This window comes from Polypterus senegalus, chromosome 5, assembly GCF_016835505.1.
Source record: "Polypterus senegalus isolate Bchr_013 chromosome 5, ASM1683550v1, whole genome shotgun sequence".
Taxonomy (NCBI): Eukaryota; Metazoa; Chordata; class Cladistia; order Polypteriformes; family Polypteridae; genus Polypterus; species Polypterus senegalus.
The window spans coordinates 38,193,916-38,213,883 of record NC_053158.1 but is presented as its reverse complement, the minus strand read 5'-3'; the positions used below and the strand labels follow the sequence as shown (position 1 = coordinate 38,213,883).

Genomic DNA, 19,968 nt, shown 5'->3' with positions numbered 1-19,968 from the left:
GTTATTTTTAATAGCATGCCCCCCACCCCCCGTTTCAAACCACGTTATGCTTATGATGATTACTTTAGCCATGAAAGTGTGCTATAAATCTGTTTTTCATTCGAACTGACCGTGATAACAATTCTAACAATTTATCATTACATTCAGCAGAAGAGCCAAAGACATGGACTCTCTCTCTCTTTCTTTCTCTATATAGACTGTATAAAATTATTATAATAATATATATATGTATAATCATTAATTTTTTGAGTAATTCTTTACAATAGTGCAGCCTTTAGTCTTTATTTGCACACATCTATAGAATAAGGCGTTTGAACTTTGCAGCATTGCAACTCCAGCGCTGGACATATCGGACAGATAAACACCGTTGACTGTAATTCATACATCGCGCCCAGTTACCAGTTACTGTAAATGAGTTTACTGAGCTTTGCCTGCAGCAGTGAAAGTTTTACAGCGCAGCGTTGCGTTTCTCCCCTCGGCGCGGGTGGGAAGTAAGGGTCCGCTCTGAGAGCGGCGGTGGCATATTGTCAGCACTCTGATGTCATGTGTTCTGGATGCTCGGAGAGGGAGTGGAGGAGTCAATGTGCGGTACAATCCGCCGTGGGTTCTACATCTGCAAGTTAGATACTGGACCCTGAGCAGTGACTTTCTGTCAGTAATCTGCAAACTTCGGCTTCCACAGTAGGAGTCCTTAAAGAGACCGACGAAGGGAGTAGTCCAGTTTTTTTCCCGATCATCGCCGATAAGAACATCATTCTGGTATATCGAGAGCTGAGAGGCATTCTGACAACGCGCGGAGCAGTGGAATCAAGCAGGTACTTTACGGTGATGAAGCCCACCACAACGGCATTCTAACATTTTGTAAACGCTTACAGTTGATTTAACTGTTTATCAATATTATTTATGTGTCCGGAGTAAGGCACTGTACGTTAAACTTAAGCTGCATTTAAGGTCCTTGTGCATGTGTATTCATTCAGATCATGAAGTGAATGACATTTAAAGGGTTACAGCGAAGGAAAATGAAGCTCTTGGAAAGAAATACATATTCACAGCAGTTTAAAGGTTTTTTTTTTAGTTCTTTAGCATGAAGTGTGAGCTTGCAAAAAATAATAAGACAAATGAAAAACAGAAAGTGCTAATACATCACGTTTATATATATATAATGTGTGTGTCTATTGTATATATAGATGTAAATCTGGATTTTTTTTTTTGCCTTTTCTAAAGGTTCTGAAACAATGGAGACACCCGTGGAAATTTTTAAAGACGATGCTAACTGTTTCTCGCATTTCTCAGAGGAGTGTATTACGAACACCACCTGGCTTTCCAGTTACTTTGACCCGGACAATATCACACACGAAAACAGCCACTGGACAAATCACACCATGTCGCCTATTATTCCTATAATAACTGCCGTTTACTCAGTGGTCTTCGTGGTTGGCTTAGTAGGGAACTGCTTGGTTATGTATGTAATTATCAGGTAAGCTAATATCAATAAACAGTATTTTTAAAGCATGCAGTTTGGAACAGCATACAGCTTATTTAAAACATTTGTATATAAAAAAGAAACTTTGCCGTCTGCTTGGATGGAAGGATTTTCAAATCCCCTTAAAGTGTATGTCATTTAGACTCCAGCACCTCCTTGTGGTGATTTTAAACACACTTGTTTTGACTGCGAAAAAGAGAGGATGGTTTTGTTTGGGAGCGTCAATTGTTTGATTCTTGGCTTAAGACGTCTTTCAGCATTGTCTGTTCACGTTGGGACAAGGGAGTATAATTTATGGAGTACTATATTTTACTTTTAAAATAAGTGGTTCATAAATAGTGCTATATCCAGATAAGGTTGCAGATGCAATGACTAGCTCATAAAGAATTGGAAAGAATAATGCAATGTCTAAAAGACATACATGTCAGTTATGATATTAAAATAAGTTCTGGTATTTGCCGTAGTGCCATTTCTATAAATCCATATAGTCTATTTTTTCCTTATAATGCATTAATGACATAGCAAGAAATAACATTTTGTGTCTGATTTGTGCATTTCAGCCTAAAGCTTTTTATATGTTCATAAAATAAGGCTCGCTTCTGACATAACATGTATGTAGAATATGTTAATTACAAAAAAAGATGTGCAATGTTGTTCAGTTAGACACGTTTGACATCCTAATGTATTTGTTAGACCTGTACATATACTTTTAAAAGCAGAAAAGTAAAATCATGTTAACAGGGTACCTGTTTCCTTCAGTGCCCCTAATAGGATATTTATCCATTTCACATATTAATTTGACAGTGACTCTCAAAAGGTTAGAACACTTTTACAAAAAAAAAATGGATGGATTGACTAAAACTGATAAAGAAAAGTCAAGCAATTCAGTTCTTTGTGGTAGTCAATAATGAACAGGAAGCATGTAAACACATTTTATAGCATATGTCTTACATGCTAAGACCCAGGAAGAAAATCATAGCAAGTGGTTTATGTGCTAAACACCAATGGATTCAAATTTCAGTTAACAAATAAACAGATTAAGAAGCATCATTAAGTGGGCTTTTCAAGTTTCAATGCTCTTTGAAGAGCTGGGTTAAGGAAAACATGCATTTAGTATGGAGGGCTCAGAATATTCTTTCCTTCCCATTAAAGTGCATGGCCAGTCCGCAACTCCATTAATCAAACACATTTGCTCTCCTAAAGATGATGATTTGATAAGGAGTCGATTTAAAACTGTCATGGCAAAGAAAAAATGCATTCACAGAGCTTAGGCTGGTTCTTCATAAAGTGTTTGCCTCTTATTATTTTTAAGGCAAAATGTGTATTTGCAGAACACACAAGGTGTATGTTTTATGTAAATGTCAATTTTAAGACTAGAAGATTTATTTAAGTTGAAAAATGCAAGATGTAACAAATTTCACCTCAAACAAGAAAGGGTGTTGGTGAGAGCTCAATTAATAACCTATTTTGGTTTTATTAATGATAATAATATTAATAGTAATGCATTTTATTTATGCAGCACCTTTCCAATGCTCAAAGCCCTTTGCTGTTTATTCACGTTGTAAATCGAATGACATTGTGGGGAAGTGGCTAGAGCTGTGTCTTCATGTATCCAGTGTCCGGAATTCAAATCCTGTTTCTAGGTGTTGTGTGGGATTAACATGTTCTTCCCATATCTGTATCAGTTTGTCTTTGGGCCCTTGAGTTTTACTCCGACATTCCTAAAGCACATGCAGTTTAAGTTTAAATTGGCATCACATAGCTGTGTGCATCACTGGACCACGCGATGGATTCCTGCCTTGGACCTGATATTACCAAGAGAGGCTGTGAAATGAAATTGAATTAAGCAGGTTTCTGAATATTATTTTGTATTGCTAAGATAAAGATACTGCGGTGGGCTGGCGCCCTGCCCAGGGTTTGTTTCCTGCCTTGCGCCCTGTGTTGGCTGGGATTGGTCCAGCAGACCCCCGTGACCCTGTAGTTAGGATATAGCGGGTTGGATAATGGATGGATGGATGGAAGATAAAGATATAATTCTGTGTCACTAAACGGGGGTCATACGCCTTGTACTATACTGTACATATTTTGTAAAAAAAACCTAGTAGCTTTAGCATTATTCACGAAGAATTTCAAAAGTAATGGGGCACACCATGTTTTTGTTCTTTTTTCTATTTAAAACTTAATCTTTGTCCTTTTACTTTTCAGAATATTCGTTTTCACTCACAAAGCACTGTACATACCATAATGCATGCAAAGAGTACTATAGAGGAGAAGAACAATGTAAAAAAGAACAAGATTCAAGTTCCCAATGACCCACAATGGTATGTTTGCTGTATAAAGGTGCCATGTACAGCACTCTGATCAGCAGGAGGGGAGATGGCTACTTTGACCTTCTTTTTATTTTTCCTAATCTTTGCTTCTCCTTCTTGTTAAATGTCTCCTAATTCCCCATTTTTTAGCCACTCTAAGGTTAACGTGTAAACTGCATCCCATTCTTCTTTAGTGTATCATATGACTCTACAACAATTAGGACATGTCCACCCAAGTTACATGTATGTTGTGCTGTGTAAAATAATAGCATAATTTTAACAATAAACCCATTTATTTTTAATCATTTACAAGAACAACAACAATATTTTAGGTGGATTGGCGATTCTAAATTGGCCCTAGTGTGTGCTTGGTGTGTGGGTGTGTTTGTGTGTGTCCTGCGGTGGGTTGGCGCCCTGCCCAGGATTGGTTCCTGCCTTGTGCCCTGTGTTGGCTGGGATTGGCTTAAGCAGACCCCCGTGACCCTGTGTTCGGATTCAGCAGGTTGGAAAATGGATGGATGGATGGACAACAATATTTATTTCAATGGTACATTTTCATACAAAGAAGGTAGCTCAAAGTGTTTTACAACATGTCAATGAGAAAGTTACAGGAAAAGAAAAAACAAAATGAATAATGACAAGGTTACAAAGAAAAAAAAATAAATCCATATGGTATTATAAAAATTAGGCATAAAATTAGTCAAAGAGTAGAATCCTTATTTACAATAACATAGTTATCCATAAGGGTGGCTCGGTGGTGCAGTTGGTAGCGCTGCCGCCTTGCAGTTAGGAAACCCAGGTTTGATTCCCGGGTCCTCCCTGCGTGGAGTTTGCATGTTTTCCCCGTGTTTTTGTGGGTTTCCTCCCACAGTCCAAAGACAGGCAGGTTAGGCGCATTGGCGATTCTAAATTGTCGTGAGTGTGCGTGCCCTGCAGTGGGCTGGCGCCCTGCCTCGGGTTTGCTTCCTGCCTTGCGCCCTGTGTTGGCTGGGATTGGCTCCAGCAGACCCCCATGACCCTGTAGATAAGATATAGTTGGATGGATGGATAGTTATCCATATTTGATTATCAAAATCAGTTTCTTTCTTGCTAAACTTCACATCCACAATTTTACTGTTTTACTGTTAAAACCTGATGTAAAATATTTCAGCTCATAAAACTGGTGTGTGCTCCTGTAACACCCACTGTGTTTTCTTCACCTGAGCGCAACCCATGTCCTGACATTTTAAGCTAAAAGTCAACCCATTTTAAGTCAAATAAGGCTTATCCCTGTAAGATTTCAGATATCAAATTAAATTCAAATTACTCTGCATATATTCTCTGCACACAGTCCTCCAAAGGTGGACCAGGTTCAGTGCTACATTGTGGAAAAGTCGCTTCACTTACAGTGCCACCTGAAAGCCCCAACCACAACAACATTACAAATCAATTCATGACTCAGATAAGTATTTGAAAGTTAGCTTGTGTTAAAAAAACATTTGTCTCTGCCAGGAGACCCAAAATGAATATGGGCAGGGCAGGGCGAATGCTGCTGTAGTGGTTTGGACGCACCCTGTCTCAGTGCTCTAGTGTGCCCGAGGTTCAGCCTGTCTTGGGATTCTTAAAGCTAGAGTGTGGTAACACTTTTTGTTTTATTTTTATAATTTAACGATAATACATTGGTAGCGCTGCTGCCTCACAGTTAGGAGACCCGGGTTTGCTTCCTGGGTCCTCCCTGCATGGAGTTTGCATGTTCTCCCCATGTCTGCATGGGTTTCCTTCCAGGTGCTCCGGTTTCCTCCCACAGTCCAAAGACATGCAGGTTAGGTGCATTGGCAATCCTAAAATAGTCCCTAGTGTGTGCTTGGTGTGTGAGTGTGTGTGCCCTAAGGTGGGCTGGCGCCCTGCCCGGAATTTGTTCCTGCTTTACGCCCTGTGTTGGCTGGGATTGGCTCCAGCAGACCCCCGTGACCCTGTGTTAGGATATAGCGGGTTGGATAATGACTGACTGACTGAGATAATACTGTTTTGCTGCAACAAACCAATCAGTGTTTAATTGGGAGACTGACCCCTCTTATACTAGCAAAATCTGGGAGCAAACAACTTTCAAACAACGTCTTCTCCTGGCAGAGTACAAGAAAGTACAGGCATAATAATGAAGAAAAACAAAACTAAACAAAACAAGAAAGAAAGTTTATCAAAAAGGAAGAGATTTTAAATGAACATATAGTAATGTTTATGTAAGCCATATCAGCAGATCATGATAAACAGCTATTAGGACAATAATCAGTTATCAAGGAGTGCCAGTGTAATAAGGCAGCTGTCATCCTCTCTATTATGTCTTGTCCATGCCCACTCGCCCCACATTCTACATTTGGGGTCCCCAACTCCTGTCCTGGAGGTCCCCAGTGGCTGCAGGTTTTCATTCTAACCCTTTTCTTAATTATTGACCGGTTTTTGCTGCTAATTAACTGGTTTTGAATTCATTTTATTTGACTCGCTTTTAGACACTCAGAACCCTTAATTCTTTCTTTTTCTTTAATTAGCAGCCAAACCATAATGAGATACAAAATGAGCCAAAACAGGACCAGCAAACTGTGACCATCATACAATATCTGAAAATAAAGAAAGGTCTCAGGAATTCTGATCTGTTCTGGTCTCCAAAACATTTTATCAGTCTCTTAGAAAAGAGAAATTCAACAATTTCAGAAATGTCTTCCGTTGCACAATGAGAGCCGCAACAAGCCTATAATTAAAGAACAAGTTTAATTAACAACAAGAATCAGAGCCTAATTTGGCAACTGGTTGGAGTTTGAGGATTTGTCTTAGTTGGTCTTCTGTTGGCTCACTCATTTCACATTTCATTTCTGCTTAGGGTGCCATTTAAGGAAAGAAGTGAAGAAATTCAGAGGAACAAATGTTTAAAAAACAAGCCCACTGAAATTAATTCAAAAGAAATTAGTAGCAAAACAGGTCACTAATTAAGAAAAGGGTTAGAATGAAAACCTGCAGCCACTGGGGCCCTATAGGACCAGAGTTAGGGACCCCTGCTCTACATGATGCCATCCATACCCTCTGCTTGCCTTAATCACTTAAAGTAACTATTTTTGTTCCCTTGAATTTATTTTTTTTGTCTGGTCTGTGTATTGTACTGTATATTGACATTGTATTTTTTAAATTGTCATTGATTTCAACTCTGATTAGGCAGTTCCATATGTTTTTAAAGCATTTTATAGCTTGTATTTGTGTGACTTTCCTTAGGTCTTATAGAATCTTCCTCCAAAGTGCAGTACTAGTGCTACTCATTTGTCCTCACAATTAAAAAATTCCTGAGTGCTCTTTTACCTTCAAAGACTCAACCTGAGAAAACTTTGGCACATTTGGCAAAAAAGTGAAAGCCTAGTGCAGGTAGATGACCTGAGTTCTTTGTGGCATGAAAGACTGTAAGGAAATCAGTGAACCAGCCAGACACAAACTGTACGATTAGCAAGATTTGGTCAAGTGATTTAATTTTACTCTCTTCTTGTTACTTGTTTGGCCTAATACATTTTTGCTCGTTTTGTATCTGATATGCATTCATTTATGGTTGCATTTAGAATCTGGAAAGGTGGCAAATTTACTTTTTCAGTTATCATTACTGTATTTAGTAATCTGTGGATGCTGTGTTGTTGTACGGCAGTGTATTGTTGATATGTATTTCTGTACCAGAGGGACTAGCAACAAAGCATTTTCATAGAGACGATACATTTAATTTCATGAATAAATTGTATTAGAAAAATTAGAAATGTCTTAGTTTCCTGTATATTTGAATTCATACAAGTAAATGGTGCAGAAGATTCCACAGCAAATAAGCTTGCATGAGTCTTGGTTTCTTGCAGATCCTGGAGGATGAGATTAAGATGCTGTGTTACAACATACTGCCTTCAAGCCAGCTGAAACTGGTCTAGCTAATTCTATACTCTGGCTATGCTTTTTTCTCATTCTTTTTATAGTTTTTTATATGCAGTGGAGAACTGACAACTCCCTGTAATCACTGAGAGAATATGGGGGTTTGACTGCCCGTGGGATCACAACCGACTGTTAGTTGATTTAATGACATATCCAAATTAAATAAAGAAGGCTCCATATTTATCCAGCACAGACCTTCCATGCTCTGCTTCAAACCATATCAGAACCTCTTTCTTCATTGTAAGTATTGAATCTTAAAAGCAAAGATTTTAATGACAGACAGAGACACTCTAAAAATACAAATAATTCATACAATCACGTACATCTCCCTTAGAAAAACAGATTTTTTTTACCATTTCTTATATTGCTGTTTTTCAGCAACCCCATATTTATTTATTTATTTCATCATAAAGTTCTTAATTTAGCCATTTGAAGCATGTTTTAACCCTCAAAACATTTTAAAATGCTAACTCATGGCTCTACCTTCCAGGGGTCTCATTTATAAACGTTGTGTGGATTTGAACATGAAAATATGTGCACATGGAAAAACAGGAAAGATTTATAAAACCTGATATTCACATTTTTCTACAGTATTTACCTTTAAACTGTAAGTCACAATCATCTAATAAATGTGTGCACGTGAATGTGCCACAAACCACACTAGGTTGCCACAACTAGGTTAGAACAATTATGCATGAACTATGCTAATGAACCTCATACATATGCAATCATGATGCTGCAGCCCTTCATTGGCTGATGGAGCAGACATCCACCTGATGCAGCCCGGCACTGCCATTACATTTGAGAAGTTGATGCTTTCTCATTGCATTGTAGTACCACTCCTCTGCACTCTGGGAGTCTTGTAAACATATAAGGTACCAGCATTTGAGCAAGTAGCCATTATCACCTGGCACATATAATAACATGAGTAGTACAGGCAATATGAAACACTAAGGGTTTAAACAGTTAACATACCAGTAAACCAGCCATCGTATACGGCACTTTCAGCAAGTCATTTGATCAATGTTACTTAGCCTCAAAATAAATGAATCTTGGGTTGACTTAGCAACCGAGCCACAACTTTTGTCAGCCTCACCTTGGTATCATAGATGACTTGCACGGCTGTGCTCGGGTCCTAATTTGGGATCCTGAGGTGGTTCGTTGTGTGGTGGCTGCGGCAATGCACTGTATCAGTGCATACTCCCGATCTCTCTCCTCAGTGATATGAATTATTGTACATGTGAGTTGTTATTTAGCTGGTTTGGCTGCATTTCTCTACATCATCAAGGGTGTCAACATTTCCCACTTTCTCTGAAATGTTGCATACAGAGATGGGCCAGAATTTCCATAAATATATGCATGCTCCCACATCAAGGTTTTTTTTTATAAATCCCAGCGATGATGTGGGAACAAAACCTGTACAAATTTCAAGCCTCTTTCTGTGCATATGCAAGTAAGATAAATATGATCTCAGGTGTGTTCTGACACCCCTTTCCAGGTGCCCTGGATATCAGATTTTTCACCCTGAACCTATTTTAATCAATTGACCTTCTTAACCTGTATTAGTTACGATCCTAAGATTTAAAACAAGTGACATTTAGGACGTTTTTATGGGATGTAAATATACACAACCTTAATGGAGAGTAAAATCCACTAAAATAGACAGATAGATAGTATTTCATTTGTCCCAAAACCAGATAAATAAATAAAGAATCCCCTTGGGATTGATAAAGTATCTATCTATCTATCTATCTATCTATCTATCTATCTATCTATCTATCTATCTATCTATCTATCTATCTATCTATCTATCGATAGTAAATTCAGAGAAAAAGCCTAACAGACAACATAATTGATGGTTTAGCACACACGCATACAGGTTACATGAACATCTTGACATAAAGGTAAACTGAGAGAAGGGTAATAAAGTCTTCCTGAACAGATGAGTTTTGAGTTGTTTTTTAAAAGAATTAATGGAGTCAGCTGATCTGATTAATTTCGGTAGGTCATTCCAGAGTCTGGGCGCTATACAGCTGAAGGGCCTGTCACCCACAGAGTGCAGATTAGTGTGAGGCACAACAAGATTGCCAGAATCATAGGACCTTAGTGGGCGGACAGGCACATAGTGATGGAGAAGGTCACTGATATAGTTTGGCGTGAGGTTATTTAAGACTTTGTAGGTTATTAGTAGGATTTTATATTCAATTCTGTTAGACACAGGGAGCCAGTGAAGGCAAAGCAGGATGGGTGTGATGTACTCGCTGTTGCTGGTTCGAGTAAGGACTCTTGCAGCCGAGTTTTGAATAAGCTGGAGCTGTGATATAAGATTAGAAGGGACACCTGCCAGTAGGGAATTACAATAATCGATGCAGGATGTGATAAAAATATGGACAAGTTTTTTAGCATTAGAAAAGGAGAGGAAGGAGCGAACACGGGATATGTTACGGAGGTGAAAGTAAAAATGTTTCTTAATATGATTTATGTGGGCGGAATAAGAAAGGTATCAAAGGAATCAAAAATGACACCAAGATTCTTTGCAGTAGAGGCATGTCTGATGAGATCACCGCCAAGATGGACCAGTAAGGAGCTCATTTTATTAAGTTGCACTTCACTCCCAATTTGCAGGTGTTCAGTTTTGTTGCAATTTAATTTTAAAGAGTTCTGCTCCATCCAGGTTTTAATTAGGCAGGTTGTGAGCTGAGAGAGCCCTGATGAAGTTTTAACATTGAAATAGAGTTGAGTATCGTCTGCATAAAAATGATAATCCAGTCCAAAGCTACGAATAATATGGCCAAGGGGAAGCATATAAATACAGAAAAGCAGAGAGCCGAGGACAGAGCCCTGAGGAACTCCTTGTACGACTGGCGCTGAGCTGGATCTGCTGTTGCCAAGACTAACAAACTCCTGCCTATCAGTCAGATAGGACTTGAACCACTGGAGGGCAGTGACAGAGATACCCAGCATGTTCTCCATTCTGGACAGTAGAATGTCATGTCTGACAGTGTCAAATGCTGCACTGAGGTCTAACAGAATTAATATGCTGGTTTGTCCAGAGTCTGCTGCCATAAGCAAATCATTGGTTACCCGTAGCAGAGCAGTTTCACAGTTGTGCTGTGCTCTGAAACCAGACTGAAAGGGTTCCATCAAATTATTAGAAGTTAAGTAGTTGGTGAGTTGGGAAGCTACAACACGCTCAAGAACTTTTGACAGAAAAGGTAAGTGGGAAATAGGCTGAAAATTGTTAAGACTGTCAGCATCAAGACCAGACTTTTTTAACATTGGGGTTACAGAAGCGATTTTAAAAGTGAGTGGCACAAAGCCAGTGTCAAGGGATGAGTTTATTATTGTTATAATGGTCGGGATTATGGCATGAAGGCAGGATTTAAGTAGTGTGGTGGGGATGTGGTCCAGTACACAAATAGTTGGCTTCATCTTACAAAGTTGGTCATTAACAAAAGCAGATGTGACTGGTGAAAACTTAGAGAAGGAGCTGGATGGAGTGGGAAAACAGTGAAAGATATAAACAAATGATGCATTTATGTTAGTTGACTTATTTAGATCTTTAATTTAGTTATGGAAAAAGTGGAATTTCTCACAGACTTCAGTAGAAGAGGTAGTTGGGCCAGATGAGGGTTGGAGTAATTTATTAACTACAGAGAACAAAACCCTTGGGTTATCGTGGCCACTTTCTATTATTCTGCCATAATGGGTGTTCTTGGCAGCAGTTTGTGCTTCTCTGTAAGCTCTTTGGTGGTCAGAGAAAGCCTGGATGTCCATGGTGAGGCTAGGCTTACGTGACATTCTCTCAAAGCGTTGGCCAGCTGCTTTCATAGATTGCAATTCTGAGTTATACCAAGGAGCTGAACGCTTAAAGGAAACCTCCTTATGTTTTAAAGGAGCTGTTTTATCTAATGTTGAATGCTTGTAGTCAACAAGACTATTTACTGTTGATGGAATGGGCGAAGACAGTAAAAGATCAGAAATGGATCCAGAAAGGATAGAGGGACAGATATTTTTAAGGTTTCTGTAAGAAATTTGTTGTTTACAGGTAAGAGGAGGAAGAGGTAATGAGACAGTGAAAAGTACTGCATTATGGTCCGAGAGTCCCAAATCAGTGCTGTAAATGTTGGCAACAGATAGTCCAGAAGTGCAGATCAGATCCAATATATGACCACCAGAGTGGGCAGGAAAATCAACATGTTGTGTGAAGTTAAAACAGTCCAGTAAGGATAGGAATTAATTTCTCAGTTTAGATGTGGGGATATCAATATGGATGTTGAAATCACCAAGAATAGTGACTTTTAAGTGGGTTAATAGTTCATTAAGATCAGATAAGAAGGATGCATTGTATTTTGGAAGATGATAAAGAACAATGAGTAAGACAGGAGCTGATTCCATTATTAGTTTAAGAGCCAGACACTGGAAAGACAATGGACAATCAATTGGGATTCTTTTGATGTTTAAATCCACTCTGACAATTACTGCAAGTCCTCCATCTTGTCTTGAGCTACAAGGCTCTGTGAGGAAAATGTAACCAGGTGGTGTCTCCTCCGTGAGAGGCATAAATTCATTCGGTTTTTGCCAAATCTCCTTTAAACACAGCATATCAAGTTTGGTGTTAATGATGAATTTTGACAGCACCAATGCTTTGCCATTAAGAGATCTCAAATTAAACAATGCAGTGTTAGTTGATAAGACTTCTTTTTGCACAGAGCCGTGACTGGAATTTATTTTCACATACTGTAAATTTGGCACGCTGACACTTCTATTTCCAGGGCCATGAGTAGGACGGCGTATTCCTGAGCAAATGCTGCCTGTGATCTTTTCATTCGCAGCCCGGTGGTGGCAGCAACCTGACCCGCAATATATATATATATATATATATATATATATATATATATAGATAGATAGATAGATAGATAGATAGATAGATAGATAGATAGATAGATAGATAGATAGATAGATAGATAGATAGATAGATAGATAGATAGATACTTTATTAATCCCAAGGGGAAATTCACAAAAATGGGTGCCACAAAATACCGGTGTCTTTTAGAATTTTCAAGTCAGACCATTTTCTCTGGACAAACTGCTTAATGTTAAGGAGTTTGTCACGAGAGTATTTTAGCATGATACTGAGCAATACTTCTCTGGTAGCAATGGAGAAGCAACACAGCACAGCGGAGCCGATGAGACAGGCTGGTGCGGTGGCGGCGATGAGCGTCGGTAGCAAAGCAGCAGAAAGCATAGCAGGAGGAGGTAGCAGGATTTGGAGGTTCCAACATATAGCCACAAACAAGTAATGCTGGGTATTACAGGCGTGATCACCCCAGAACCACAACCCAGGTGGGTGTGAACATCAGATCAGTTCTTAGTCATAAAGCACAATAAAATGAATTGAGAGCAGACCAGCATAGCAACTATAATCAAGGAGACAGATCATCCCAGGCTCCTAGATTGCCAGGTACAAAGAAATGTTCGTAGGTCTCGTCCCGTGATCCACAGATTCAGTTGTTCTCAGTCAAAGTCCATAAAGTCCGTAAAATTTAATACAAATCCATACAATTCGAGTCAGCTGCATCCACGAACTATATGTACAATAAAGAAATAAAACAAGTGTAACAAAATGTAGGATTAAGGTGAATTTTACGAAAAGTGTTGTTAACATTGGAGGAGCAGCAACAGCATCGGTGTGCTAGCATCCCCTTCTCAGTAATCAGGGATGTGAGCAAACTACCCAGAATGCAGAGGAACATCCATTAAATTCACTGGAGTGCCAAAACATACCCGAAAGACATGGTAAGATTAAAAAAAAAATGGGACGTTTAACTTTTGCCGTTCATTAGTTTAGGCAAATGTAGGAAAAGTCAAAAGTGTCATCCTGAACAGATGAAATGTAGGGTGCTTATACTGATTTCAGACATAAAAGGGTCAGGTTTGACCCAAAGCAATATAAGGGTTAGCATTCACTTATACTGTATCTTCTGGTATTACTCACAAGTGAAAAGCCATTTTTTACTTTTTAAAGTAGTTGAGATATTTCACCCAGATCTCGTTATTAACAAATACAGTACAGTGCCAGATTTCAGTGGTATGACATTTTTTTCACAAATTAGTACTTATTACTAGCTTGAATCCAATTTTAATTTAATCCAATTGCTGGCCCTTAAGCAAAGTCAAGTGTCTGTGCCCTCCACCTGAGTCAAAGTTACTGGGAAGCGACCCTCTTGTTCACCACGATAAACTCCAACTTACACACGCCAAACTGGGCAGCTTGAAGTAAGCCTATATCTGCCCAATGCCCCTAACCTTGGTAACTCCAGAGTGGAATAAAGTCCATCCCCTCCCTAGGAGTCTGGTTCCAGAACCCATGCTTTGTGTTGAGGTGAGCATGGCAGCTATATCTAGATGGTACCTCTCTACCTTCTGCACTTGCTCTGGTTCCTTCCCCACCAGAGAGGTCAATTTCCATGTCCCTAGAGTCAGTTTTGGTAGCCGTGGATCTTGGACACTTAAGAGAGGCAAAGCTGTCATCTTGTCACCATTTGGTTGTGAGTGGGATCAAATGTTGTTGGAAGATGCTAGACAGACTAGGAAAAGGCAAACAAATAGTGGGGGTGTACTGGTGCATTTGGCAGACTTGTTCCTGGTGGTCTGCTCTTTGTCTCTAAATCTGTTCATAAAGGAAAGTGATATTTGATCATCATTTCTTAGGCTGCTGCCACCACAAATGACATATAACAGAGACATACTCATTGTATGGTGCCTGCAAAAGGTATTGCTGTCTACATTGGTCTACTTAGATTTCAGCCAATCTTAGATATGTACCACAGCTAGTTTTTTCATAATGACATTTTCTGACCAGTCTGCAGACAGTCCTTAAAAACATAGTCACTCTATTTTATTGCACTTACTTTTCCTGTTGACCTTATTTTTTTCTTATAGTTTTGCCTTAAATACCAGAAATATTAATTTAACTAGCCAGCACCACTACAAATCATCAAAACTGCAGACAGTCTGAAGTATGAGGGCAATCAGTAAAAACCTTAAGGCAGAACTATGTTTTGATGAGGCATGGCAGGATAACTGGAATTGACTTTTCTATTCATGGGGGGTCCTAGGAATTTATAGCTATATCAGCACCACTGAGAACCTGTAGGCTATTTGTAATAACAGGATGCAGCTTCCAACATAGATTGAACTATATTCAACAGTATGAAAAAAATATGTAGTTTGAAGTCTGTAACATCTTTCATTGAAATTATGTGCAGAGGACAGACAAAAACAGACCTTGTGTCTTTTGAGTGTCAAATTACTGGTACTATTCTGCATTGTTGGAAAGCAACCTTACAATTTTGAGGGCAGCTTAGTTTATCCTTGTCCTCAGTAAGATCAAGATGTCCCCAAATAGCATGTGAACCCAAGGCACACTAGCTGTGCTTGGTGAACCCCAGGAAAGAGTGCTCTAAGAAATAAAAAATGACCCCCAAACTGGGCAGATTAAAAATGGCAGTAAAGGAACTCAGGCTCTTAATGGGCAAGGCAAGAACCAGTTCTGGATGGAGTGTAGACCTTTACAAGTCTTACCCAAACTCACTTACCCACACTGACACATGCCAAAAACACTTAAGACACCAAAAATGTAACATGTATGTCTTCAGGATGTGGAAGGATACTGGAGTTACTTCTACTACTGCCCCATCATGCTACAGCAAATAAAGGCCCTGGCTTCCTCCAGAACTGCCTTCTAAGCTTTCATATTAAGAACTTGCTGCCAATCCAGTGATTATTTTTTTCAGATATCTCTATGTAGGCAATCTCTGGAGGTGCCCTAGCCATCTGATCTTCCCTAACTTTTTAGCCCAAATATCTGGCTTCCCATACAGCTCCTCCAGGTGTCTTTACGGACTGGTTCATCAGACTTTCCATAGACCAGTTCATATATTTTTCTTTGCACCTTCAGGTCTCTTCTTCTTTGTACTTTATTACCCATTAGCAGGAGAGTCTACCTGTCTGATCTGTAAAGTAAACAGAACCATTTGATATGGTAAAGTGTTAGTGTATTGGCTTTTCCCACTTGATTAGAAAATGGGAAGGAGAGCAAAGATGCAACAGTTACCCAAGACCAATCTTGTCTTCACATCATATGCTGCTACTTTCAGTGATTGGTGAATTCAGGTATTCAGATACTCCACACTGGTCTCTACTCCAAATTGGTCTCTAGCTAAAATTACTCTTGATTCTCTGTCCCTGTTTGCTCAGGTAGCTAGCGTGTATTTGGATTTCGCTTTGCTGTCATATAACTTTACCTCTTCTGTTACTGTTTCTTCCCTGGTATATTTCTTCTGCACCTCAGTGCATTTGGGCCATGATATTAATGTCATCTGCTTATGGCATGTTTTGAACCATTCTATTAATTATTGTTCCTCCATCATTTAAACTGAGTTGCCTTAATGGGCTTTGTGAATGCCTTAGAGATTGGACTGGAATCCTGTCTGGGATGGAGAGTGATTTCTTACCTGACCGATAGGCCATAACTAAAAGTCAACATGAATGTAGGTGCAACTCAGGCATAATGGTGTTCAATTCTTATCCCAGTGAGGGTGAAGAAATAATGAATGGACTAGAAGAAACTGTGCATCTGTGACAGTTCATTCCCCAGTACAAGATGTGGCATAGCTTGTCTGGCCTAGTCCTAGTTTGGACACCAGCAGGGTTGCGTAAGGCTTGCTGTCCAGCAGGACAGCCCTGTTAGGGTTCTTAGATGTCACCAGAGGGTGGTGCCTGAAAAGTCTCTCACCATTTTGCAAAGCTTCTACAAGACCCAGAAGTGCTTCCTCTGTGCAATGTCATGGCATCTACAGTACTCATTGGTACAGGATAAAAGGAGTCATTCCTCTCACTCAAGGAGGAATGCAAAGAGATATAAAGATCATGTATTATATCATACTGTGATGGACTGAGTAGCAATCCTGTGTAAGGTACTTTTGAAAAAAAAAAAAAACTATTTTAAACTGGGACTCTGAAACATTCCATCGTGACCACATTGGCATAGTGAGCAGTATACCTGACCTTCTGATGGCTTAGCACCCAGACCAACAAACCATCCACACAAACGAGATCGAGATATTATGAAAAAATGGGCAAGAGGACAGCCAGGAAAAACATCAAATCAAGAGGCTGCAGGTGTTCATTGGACATCAGAAAACCAGGGGAGTATTCAGAATTATATGAAGGAGGTTTGGTCACTGCTCCGTGCACTGAACTTAAACATGTATTGACAGGAAGAGCACTTTGTCAGAGACACTCTGTTTGGACTGTTCGACAATGCCTACCTTGATGTGGACGGGACAAAGGTATGTACCGTCCAGGGGCCTAAACTGCTGGGAAATTATTATAAATACCCAGATGGTGCTAACTGCAAAAAAACAGTAAGACTGCTGTGGACCATCATTCATGTTTTGCAGCACCAAGGAAAAATGGCTATGAGGCTCTCAAAGACCAGATCACCGAAGACACCATTGTAATACTCAGAATCTCACAACATACTACTGAGGAATCTGAGATGAAAAGACTGAGTTTGACTAATTCCTTAAGTAGTTTCTCTTAGGATTGATAATGGCCCCTGGGAAAAGTGTCTGTAATCTGTTGGTAAATTTTTGGAGATAGAACAGAATGGTCATACAGATGTTCATCTAGACTCAAAGTCCCATGATGCCTCAATGTTCCTGCAAAATGGGCACATCTTTTGAATTACAGTGGGTTTACAGAAACACCCAAAATCTCTTCAGACAGGAGGAGAATCACCCTAAACATGATGAACAAACTGCTCCAGCTGATTCAAGCACTTCTAGCACTTCTGAATACCGTTGACATAGAGCTAAAGAGAACTGAAACCATAGCAAATGCACCAATGAAAATGGTGGTGGAAGTATATTTATGGTATCTGGGGACAGGTCTGCTGCCAAAAGTTAATTTGTTTGTATAGCTTTCCATTTTCCTTTAACACCCTTAGTTTCCCATTCTTCTACCATTAAATGTTCAGATTTGACATCCATTAAGTGTTGTATGTCTGTTATGCGGCGTCTTTGGTTCTTAATGTTTTCAAAATAAAATTTTTTCCTCAAGGAGAATCTGCTTTTGACCCTTACATTCTTACTTATTGTGAAGTCCACCAGCCATCGTTCATACAAGCTATCCTGTTTCCCATCTTGGCACTTAGATCTCAAAAAGATAATTTTTACAATAATGTTTTAAAAAGTGCATTTTATTTGTGTGATTTATTTTAAGTGTAGTGGTAACTGGTGACATTTGGGGCACAGTGGTTAAGGCTTTGTACTTCAAACCCTGATGTTGTGGGTTCAAATGTGTGACCCTGACCCTGGTACTTTTTTATTCTCCTCAGCTATCTGACCATAGCATCATACTTATTGTTATAATCATTAGAGACTTAATATATATATATATATATATATATATATATATATATATATATATATATATATATATATATATATATATATATATATATATATATAGCTTTATTCATATAGATTTATTCATATTTATTTTTTTGGGTATTTCATTTTAATTTATTTATTTATATACTTATTTATCTCAAATATATCTTGCATTTTTTTCTCCTTCATATTTGGCAAAGCACTCTGCATGTTGTGTATGAAAATGTGTTATAGAAATACAGTTGAAGTCAGAAATTTACATACACTTACGGTGAATTCTTTCAAACTCGATTTATATCTCCTCTACAAATTTTATACTAACAAAGTATAAATTTGTCATTTTGTCAAAGACATCTGCTTTGTGCAGGGCAAAAGTAATTTTTTCCAACAATCTTCTCACACAGAGTATTTCATTTTTTTTTTGACCATATCACAATTCCAGTGGGTCATAAGTTTACATACACTTTGCTAATATTTGGTTGCATTGTCTTTAAATTGTTTGACTTGAGCCAAACGTTTTTAGTACCCTTCCACAAGCTTCTTACAATACGTTGCTAGAATTCTGGCACATTCCTCCATATAAAACTGGTGTAACTGGGACAGTTTCTTAGCCCTCCTTGTTCATGTGCATGTGCTTCTTTACTTCTGCCCATACTGTATATTTTCAATCGAATTGAGGTCAGGGCTTTGACACGGCCATTTCAATACCTTGATATTTTTGTCCTTAGGCCATTTTGCCACAACTCTGGAGGTATACTTGGGGTCATTTTCCATTTGGAGGACCCATTTGTGATTGAGCTTCAACTTCCTTGCTGAGCTCTTGAGATGGTGCTGCAGTATATCTATTGTACATAACTTTCCTTCCTCAAGACACTGTCTGCTATATTTTGTGAAGTAAAGCAAGCCCTCTTGCAGAAACCCCAATAACATGATAGTCCCAACCCCAGTGCTTGATGGTTAGGATGGTGTTCTTTGGCTAGCAAGCCTCGCCCTATTTTCTCCAAACATAACAAAGGTCAATATGGCCAAACAGTTCGATCTTGGATTCATCAGACCAGAAGACGTTTCTCTGCAGTTTGGCTTTTTCTTGGCAGCTTTGGAGCAGTGGCTTCTTTCTTGCTGAGTAGCTTTTCAGGTTATGTCGATGTAGATGTTGTTTTACTGTAGATATAGATACTTGTCTACCTGTTTCCTCCAGCTTCTTCGCAACATCCTGTGCTGTTGTTCTGGGACTGATTTGCACTTTTTGTGCTAAAGAATGTTCATCTCTAGTAGACAGAATGTGTTTCCTTCCTGAGTGGTATGATGGCTGTGTGGTCCCATGGAGTTTATACTTGTGTATTATTGTTTTTGAAGATGTGCAACCTTCAGGTATTTGGAAATTGTTCCCAAGGATGAACCAGATTTGTAGAGGTTCTCATTTTTTTGTGATGTCAACTCAAGAGTCAGTGAGTTTGATGGTACGCCTTAACATACATCCCCATGTTGGCAATCAGAAGCTAATTGTCTAATTGCCTTGGGCTTCACATCATTTTCTGGAATTTTCCCAGCCATTTAAAGGTACAGTTAGCAAAGTGTATGCAAACTTGTGACCCACAGGAATTGTGATACAGTCAATGAAAAGTGAACTACACTGTCTGTGACCATTGTTTGAAAAAATTACTTTTGCCCCGCACAAAGTATATGCCTTAAAGAATATGCCAAATTCATAGTGTGTTAGTATAAATCTGTGGTGGGTTTATAAAGTGAGTTTTAAAGAATTCATCCTAAGTGTATGTAAACATATGAC

The 19,968-nt window shown here is 39.0% G+C and overlaps 1 protein-coding gene across 1 annotated transcript in view; it reads left to right on the top strand.

The window, feature by feature from the left end:
* The first annotated feature begins 524 nt into the window (after positions 1-524).
* oprk1 (opioid receptor, kappa 1) overlaps positions 525-19,968 on the top strand; it is a 63,042-nt gene continuing 43,598 nt past the window's right edge. The window contains exons 1-2 of the mRNA XM_039754505.1: positions 525-815; positions 1,225-1,477. Coding sequence (XP_039610439.1) covers positions 1,236-1,477 — 242 coding nt within the window. The 5' untranslated portion in view covers positions 525-815; positions 1,225-1,235. The remainder of the gene's footprint in view (positions 816-1,224; positions 1,478-19,968) is intronic.